Source organism: Schistocerca serialis, chromosome 6 (genome assembly GCF_023864345.2).
Source record: "Schistocerca serialis cubense isolate TAMUIC-IGC-003099 chromosome 6, iqSchSeri2.2, whole genome shotgun sequence".
NCBI lineage: Eukaryota > Metazoa > Arthropoda > Insecta > Orthoptera > Acrididae > Schistocerca > Schistocerca serialis.
Window position 1 is genome coordinate 636,360,570 of NC_064643.1, and position 9,332 is coordinate 636,369,901.

General features: G+C 38.8%; 1 protein-coding gene across 1 annotated transcript in view; it reads left to right on the forward strand.

Annotated features, from left to right (window-relative positions):
• Positions 1–6,486, forward strand: part of LOC126484277 (snRNA-activating protein complex subunit 3-like) — a 161,056-nt gene extending 154,570 nt beyond the window's left edge. The window contains exon 6 of the mRNA XM_050107703.1: positions 6,244–6,486. Coding sequence (XP_049963660.1) covers positions 6,244–6,388 — 145 coding nt within the window. The 3' untranslated portion in view covers positions 6,389–6,486. The remainder of the gene's footprint in view (positions 1–6,243) is intronic.
• The last annotated feature ends 2,846 nt before the right edge of the window (positions 6,487–9,332 follow it).

Genomic DNA, 9,332 nt, shown 5'->3' on the forward strand with positions numbered 1-9,332 from the left:
CAAACATCCCCATCTGGTGACTCAGGGATCGAGAGGTGACTGCACGATCTGTTACAGCCTTGCAGATAAGATGCCTGTCATCTCGACTGCTAGTGATATGAGGCCGTTGGAATCCAGCACGGCGTTCTGTATTACCCTCCTGAACCCATCAATTCCATATTCTACTAACAGTCATTAGATCTCGACCAACGCTAGCAGCAATGTCGCGATATGATAAACCGCAATAGCGATAATCTACAGTCCGATCTTTATCAAAGTCAGAAACGTGATGGTAAGCATTTCTCCTCCTTACACAAGGCATCACAACAACGTTTCACCAGGCAACACTGGTCAAGTGCTGTTTGTGTATGAGAAATCAGTTGGAAACTTTCTTCATGTCAGCACGCTGTAGGTGTCGCCACCGGCGCCAACCTTGTGTGAATACTCTGAAAAAACTAATCATTTGCATATCACAGCATCTTCTTCCTGTCAGTTAAATTTTGCATCTGTAGCACCTCATCTTCGTGGTGTAGCAATTTAGGAATTTTAAGCATGCTGAATATTTCTTAATTTTCAAATGTTTCTAAGAAAGGTAATTTCAACTATACATACAGAGCTAGTCGATATCGATTGTAACAACAAATATAAAGTAGTTTCTTTTTATAGATTTTAGCCTGAAATATAATACATCATGTACAAAGTCACATGCAATTCTTTCAGAACAACAGTTGAGATAATATTAATCTGTTAAAAAATTCGTAAATATTTTTTGGTATCGCCAACTTCTGTTGAGGAAAAGTAATGTTAGAGAAGAGTGTCCCTATAAAAGTTCACACAATTTTTTCTCTGTACAGTGCATGCATTCCATATAATATTTTCTCCTTTAGAGGTTGTTTAAACATGGCCCTTTCTGTACCTGTGTTAATACATATTTTATATAAAAATTGGCTAACCTGAAAAATTGATCTTAATTCACTCTTTGATGTTGGTTTTGAACATTTTGCTATGGCTGATATTTTGCCACTGTCAGGCAAAATCCTCTCTTCACTTATGCTATGATGTAGAAAGTTTAGTGGTTTCACAGCAAACTTACACTTTTCTAATTTTAATGTCATTCCCCCTTTCCTTAGCTTCTATCCTACTTCCTTTAAGGCTACATGTTTTCCCAGTTATAAGAATTTTGTCCATATAAATGACCAATTTTGCCCGAAGTTCACTTCCTAAAAGAAAATCTAATACTCGAATAAATACTGCCATTGTACTGACTGCTACTTCTCTCAATTATTTCCCATTTTTGCATCTTTTAAAGTCCCCTTTCAGTCACTTTTCTTTTTCAAATTGGCCCTCCATAGGACTTGATAAAGAATAGACCATGTGATTTCAACTTTACTTTACATTGATAATTTCTTACTCTCCCTCCTTTTCCATCAATGCTACCATAAAATTTCTTAAGTTCCTTTTTTTCCTTTGGATTCAAATTCCCAGTTTCCCTTCCCTTTTCTTCTATTACTTCATTATGTGATTCATTTATCGTGTCATCATTGCAAAACCCTACCTCATAATAGCCCCTTTCAGCCAACTGTTCCACCCACCCCCAGCCTCACCCAAGTTTTTGTTACTGCTGCTGCTGTTATTTATCATTACTATATCAGTTTCAGAACAAATTCTGTTTTTTTGGACCTGCGAATAATAATTCCAAGTCACCCAATCTCCCAGTAATAAAATAGCTCAGTTGCTGTAACCAAAATGACAGCACCCAGAGTCACTCGCTATCTGTGGCTGCTACAGTACTCCACCACATATTCGGGGCACCTGCCAATCACCTTCAAGTTAGCTATTGTCAGATGCTCCATCAGAATGTCACATTGTGTTGTAAGTGACAGCCACTCGCAAGAACAAAATACGTTCAGTACACCAGGAAAATTTTAAAATTCATGACCTATGTTTGCTGAAAGCATGGTTGGTTGGTTGATGGGGGTAGGAGACCAAACAGCAAGGTCAGGGGGTTCGATCCCTGGCTGGGTCGGAGGTTTTCTCCCCCCAGGGAATGAGTGTTGTGTTGTCTTTGTCATCATCATCTCATCCTCATCGACATGCAAGTCGCCAAAGGCGTGTCAACCAAAAAGACTTGCACCAGGCAACCGGTCTACCCGACGGGAGGCCCTAGACTTGTGACATTTAATTTCATTGGTCCTATCAGATTAGGGAAGGAAGGGGAAGGAAATCAGCTGTGCCCTTTCAAAGGAGCCATCCTGGCATTTGCCTGAAGTGATTTAGGAAAATCATGGAAAACCCAAATCAGGATGGCTGGATACAAATTTGAACCATTGTCCTCCTGAATCTGAGTCCACTTCGCTGAAAGCTTAGCAAAGTTGTTGGTTTTTTTATTTTTATTTTTATTTAAAAAAAAAAAAAACTTCTTGTTACACACCACCTTCCTTAATTAGTGAATAGTGATCTACACATTCTGCTATTTTATTTTGGAAATTCCTTGGTAAGTTCTCTTTGTAGGAGTTGGTATTTTCATTGACCTATCTAAAGCATTTCACTGTTTGAATCAAAGTATTGTTCTAGGTAAGTTAAAGTTTCATAGGATTGATGGTATAGCCAACCAGTGGCTAATGCCACATTGAATGAAAAGAATGCAAAAGGTTGTACTTGGTAAATCACTGATATAGACCGGTGACATAATTCTGACTGGGGAGAGATCATGTATGGGGCTCCCCAATGCTCAATCTTAGGTCCATTATTGTTCATATATGTGAATGATCTTCTGTCTAATGTACAACAAGCAGAATTAGTTCCTTTTGCAGATGTCACTATTACTGTAATCAATCCAAGCATATGTATACAGAAAGTGTCCGGGAAGTAGCAAAGAATATTAAAATGCTACAGAACATAAAAAATTTATTGAAAAGGTGATTTTATTTTTTGTATTTCAAACATGTTGAGTAACTTCTCCCATTTATCCATGAGAAATTGTATCTTCCATATGACCACCCAATGTCATGTGGCAATGAACAATGCAGTCATTGAAGTTCTCAATAATGCATTCACAAACATATTGTGGGGTGCCAGTAATAACCCTTATGATTTCATCCTTCAGTTGGTGCATTGTTTGAGGATGGTTAACATACATTTTTAATTTCACAAATCCCCACAAAATGTTACAAGGCATAGGATTGTATGATCTGGCAGGCCAATCCTTGATGCCATGCAAAGATATGATTTTTTGAGGAAACTTTTTGTTCAGCAGACCAGTCCTTTCACAGGATATCTGACATGTCACACCATCTTGTTGATACCAAAACTCTTGATTTTCGTCAGTAAGAGGGAAAAACCAATAAAAGAGCATGATTTGATAATGGTCACCATTCACAGTGACAGCAGCTCCTTCATCATTTTCAAAAAGTGTGGGCTGATTCCTCCTCCTGCCCAGAACCTGGATGCATCTAATCTTCCACAGTCACTTGTGGATTTTTGTCTCCCCAAATTCTGCAGTTCTTCGTATTGATGTAACCACTGAAGTGGAAATGTGCCTCATCTGAGGAAATAATTCTTTTTGTGAAGATCTCGTTCTCTGTTTGTCAAGCTGAGACCCATTGAGGCAATCAATGTCCCGTTCTGTGATATGCAGACTTCAGCTCTTACATAAGTTGAATTGTGTACACATTCATTTTCACATCTTTTGAAAGGATTACATATAGTGAACTAGGTGATAAATTCAATTGCAGAGCTCATTGGTGAACTGATTTTCTGGGACTTACAGTTACATTATCATCCACGACAGCAATGTTTTCTTGTGTTTGAACAGAACACGGTCATACTGTTTTCTTAATGTTTGAAACAGAACGAATGGTCTCAAACTTGCAGATCAACGGGTGATTGTAGCAGCAATAAGTCCAAGAGTCACATGCAGCTCATGAACGGTTGCAGTGGGACGTCCACTGTTTTTGTAAGAACTTCTTATTAAAAAAAAATCTGAGTACAGTTTGACAATATATTTATTCCCTTGTTAAGTTTGTTGTAAATATTCCATTAGACTTCAAAAGGAACAATGATGTACGTAATTGCAGCACCAGAAGGAAAACTGACATTCATTACTGCGCATTAAAAAATCTTCTTAGCACAAAACGAATGCAGAATTGCAGCAGGGTGGAAAATAAGTACGGTTGAAGAGTTCCCACAAATGTGCGTATACAAATGTTCGTTAAAAAATGTTAGTGCAAATTTTGGCTGTCACGTAAGTCTCAGGGGATGATTTCCACACTTGGTGCATTAGTACACTGTTCCACACCTGCACATTAGTTATATTTTTTGAATTAATATTCACTCAGAAATGAGTACAATTTATGCTAGGGAACAAAAATTGGGTGATTATTATAGCAAAATCATTTTTTATGATGCAGTTCAAGTAAGTTTTTATTATCACTATTTATTGGCGTCGTCCTTTTCTTTCACATGATGAAATTAGCACTGGTGAGACGGTTTACAGTTTTACTTTAATAATAATTTGACTGCGAGCCCCCAATAGTAGTAATGTGGGCTGCTATAATCGAAAGCTACTCAATCAACTCAAACAGAACCACAAGTCCCACTGTCCTCTTTGTTCTAGCAGTTTTGGCGCAAAATCACAGATCATCACACGTTCACTTACGCTGATGTATATCTCGTAATTCATACCCACACAAATAATCATAGCACTTTCAGTTCACCAAATATATGCTTGCACACTTGCACTATTAAACAATATGCTTTATTGGAATAAATCGGCATGAAAAATTCTTACTCAAACAACCACATGGGCCACCCACAATTGGGGCTCTCTTGACACCCACCGGCCAACTCCCCCACCCACATACTCACCGATTGCCAAATGACTGACCACCCGGCCAAGGTGGCCACTCGCTTATGTAGGCTCGGATGTCTACCCCCCACCAGTCACCAGTTAAGGTTACAAATTTCGACACATACATCTCTCAACAGAAATAAGTACACCATTGGAACCTTGCTAAAAAAAGTACATCTTATTTACTATGCTACATTTTTTAGGATTATTCTATCGCCTGTAAATCAAGTTTTAGTTTTTTGCAAATTTTGGCACTTAGCGCAAATTTGTTTGTTTACATCTGTGCTGCAAAGCTTTAACATAGAACTGCATATAGCACTGTTTTTAGACATAAACTGTAGCGATCTACACATTGCACTGCTCAAAATCTACATATCTATAATAATTAATTAATTATGGGTGATAAATGTTAATAATAATTTGCAAACAATGAAAACTAATGCAAATTAAGTGTATAGTATAACTTAACTAGTTTAAAATACGTGTTATGCCACCCAATATTATATAGTGCCGTTCTTTACGTCATGAATTTTCTATAGAATTTTATAAAAAATTTCCCATTAAACTTTGTTTATTGCTATTTACAAGTTTAATTGTTTATGAATCTTAACATATGACTACGGCACTCGATCTGCTATGATGAGACGTTCTTAATGAGTGCTTGCTCATCTCTGTAAGTTGTTATTTACTATTTTCATTAATTTTTCAGTATTCATGACATTAAACAATTTTCAAGTTACTATAACTTTTGTGTCTCGTGACTTAAAATAAAGATCAGTCTTTCAGAAGGTGCATATTGCTGACCACAATCCACTGCTGCATCGCTCTTCACTGTAAGTTACATGGTTTTCACGTAATGCGTGAAAAACCAAACAATGCCCCAAGCTGCGGACCACGTGGCCCCCGGCGGTGGAGGCATCCCACCAACTCATTGCAAATCTAGCGCGGGGGTGTCACGCACTTCTGTGAATGGCGTGCTTTGTTGCCCGCTTGCTCTCCACAAAGCAATCCTTGCATACTAGGCCTATTCATCTAGTAATGGGGGTTTGTACCATCACAGAGTACTGCAACAAAAGTTTTTTATCTTTTACTGAGTGATATAAAATGTTTGACAAACATTGAAAGCAAACTGAAAAAGTTTCTACTTGACAACTTCTTCTATTCTGTAAAAGAATTTCTGTTGTTGTAATATGTAAAAGGTACTGGGCAGGAATTAAAGTCGCATCTGTATATTAGTAAAATAAAGTAAAAACTTACAAATTTTCAGCGTGTTGCCATAGTTACAAATTAATTTGCAATGTGAATGTAAAATGACACATTCCACATCATTAAAATTTATTACACAAAATGATCCATGTAGCATGAAACTAAATAACTTCTGTCATTTTTCAAAATGATTTGTTTGTTTGTTACAGGTGGGTCACATTGGATAACAAACGTGTTCCACATGATCCATGCTTTTTTTGTGACATATGTTTCAAGTCATTCAACTACAGGGATGGTGAGAAGATTGGTTCATTTAGAGCATATCGTTATCATGACAGAGCTAGCATGATGTAAATGAATATTGAAAGTAATTGTGTGTGTTATACAAACAGCTAAATATGTATATTCACTTTTTGGTGAGATGTGTACTGAACTTATAATGTTAATTTAATTATTCTCACTGAAACGTGTTTTAGATATAAAATAAACCAAATTTTTTGTATGTCCTGTGTTTTATGGAACCAAAGATATTTTTTGTTTAATTTGTGCAGCTTAGGTAATTTATGTAATGGTGCTCTTCAAATACAAATTACAAACAATCCTTATTTTATTGTGCAAAGTTATTTATCATTACGTATACTTACACATTAAATATTTCTCCAGAGTGAATAGTGTGTTTGTACAAAACACCTGTAAGTGCTCCATGCTATCTTTTGAATATTTTGCCAACCAATGATTTAACTACAGCTAATGCAATCAGTGACTGAACATTTCATGAACTTTAGCACAAGTAATTCTATACCAGTTCTGCAAAATATACTAAACTTTTTTTATGTGGACTCAGTAGTTTGATCCCAGAAACTTGCTCCCCTACACCCACTCTCACATATGAGGATATGAATTGCTATTAACTATGACATGCAGTTCAGACAATGTAACAGAAAGGAAGTCAACTTATTTTTTCTGAAGCAAGGCATTCTTACAAACAAGTGCACACAAATAATCGTGAGCAACAATTAGAAAAAAAAAATACTTTGTGCTTTTGTGTGCTGTCAACTTATTTCAGCCCAATAAGCAGTGTTTTCCCCCATATGTACACACATATTTTTTATTCAGAAGAAGAAGGGTAACATAACTATTTGGGGTAAAGTGTGAATGTTACATAGGACTCTTTGAGTGAAGGGAGACACAGTAAAGAAGAAAATCAACAGTGAAATACTGAAAATGAGGTTTGAAATGTGAAATCACAGAAAGTCTGTGTAGGGCTGTCAAGATGTCAGAGAAAATGTAACTGTGTTGCCGCTTTGAACATCTGGCTAATTTCAAACCCACTAATTCCATCTTGGTAGCTATGATGAACCTTTTCTCACTCAGTTCAAAATACTCCTTTTAAAGAAGAACATCCAAACAAATCTGTGCCATTGACATAGGTTATTGCTTGGCACTCTTCTTTGGCAACATGTGTTGGATATTCTGGAGGAGGTCTTTCAAGCCACTCAGAATCGTAAACTGCTCACATGGATCAGATTAATTGGTCGAGTATTTATGAACTTGGCTCAGGCTAAAGTCACCTCATCCAACTCCACATCCCCTGCTCACTTCACCTGATTATCCTCATCTAAATGAAACATTTTCCTGAGTGTTGACTTCCACTACTCTTATACCTTTATGTAAACTTCCATTCACATCAAACCCACAATGCACCAACAATACATCTCCTCCAAAATACCACAGTCTTAGTCAGGACTTTGACTACCAGCTGCCATGCCCCAAAATGAGGAATGCCCTTTCCAATAACTTTCATAATAGTCATCCTTCAGAAACTACTACAGTATCTCACAGCAGATCTGTCACTGGCAGTTTCTTTTCCAAGGCCACCAGTAAAAACAACTGGGTTATGTATCAACATCATGAAAAGTATAAGTTGCTACTGACCGTATGGTGTAGATGTTACTTTGCAGACAGGCACAACAAAAAGACTACTAAACACATAAACTTTCAGCCAGAAGGTCTTCTTCTGCAACAGACAACGTACATGCATATTTACACGTCACAGCTCACACACCCATGACCACTGTCTCTGGCTGCTGAGGCCAGACTGTGAGTAATTGCATGTGATGGGTGAAGCAATCTGGGTTGTGGGGGTAAGGAGGAGGGTGAGCAAAGTACAGGTGGGGGACGGTAAAGTGCTGTTTGTGAGAGCATGCAGGGATGTGGTGGGGGAGACAGTAGGGCAGGTAGGTGCAATTGGGAGGTCAGACAGGGGGCAGGGAGAGTGGTGGGGAGGGGGGGGGGGGCAGAAGAGGAGAGAAGTAAAATGACTGTGGGTGCACTTGTGGAGTAGAAGGCTGTGTAGTGCTGGAGGAGGAACAGGGAAGAGGATAGATTGGTGAAGGACAAAAGACTAACAAAGATTGACACATTGAGGGTTACGGGAATGTAGGGTTTATTGTAGGGAGAGTCCCCACCTGTGCAGTTCAGAAAAGCTGGTGTTGGTAGGAAGGATCCAGATGGCACAGGGTGTGAAGTAGTCACCAAAATGAACAATGTTGTGTTTAGCAGCATGCTCAGCAGCTGGGTGGTGCAGCTGTTTATTGGCCACAGTTTGTCAGTGGCCATTCATGCAGGCAGACAGCTTGTTGGTTGACGTGCCCACGTAGAACGAAGCACGGTGGTTGTAGCTTAGCTTGTAAATCACATGATTGGTTTAACAGGTAGCAATGCCTTCGATGGGATAAGTGATCCTTGTGACCGAACTGGAGTAGGTGCTGGTGGGAGATTGTTTGGGACAGATCTTGCATCGAGATCTATTGCAAGGATATGAGCCATCAGGCAAGGTGTTGGGAACAGAGGTTGTGTAGGGATGGACAAGGATATTGTGTAGGTTCGGTGGCCAGTAGAATATGAATGTGGGAGGGGTGGGGATAGTCAGTGGGTAGGATATTTCTCATTTCAGGGCACAATGAGAGGTAGTCAAAACTCTGGCGCAGAATGTGCTTCAGTTGCACCAGTCCTGGGTGGTATTGAGTCCCTATGGGAGTGTCCTACCCACTACCCTTCCAACCTCTCTTGCAGTGGCATTCTGCCATCCATTGAACCTACACAATATCCTCACCCATCCCTACACAACCTGTGCCATCTGGATTCCTACCAACACCAGCTTTTATGAATTCCACAAGTGGGAACTCTCCCTGCAATATATCCTACATTTCCGAAACCCTTCAGGCCTCATCCTTCGTTACTCTTTGTCTTTCACTCAACTATTCCCTTCCCTGTTCCCACTCCAACACTACACTGC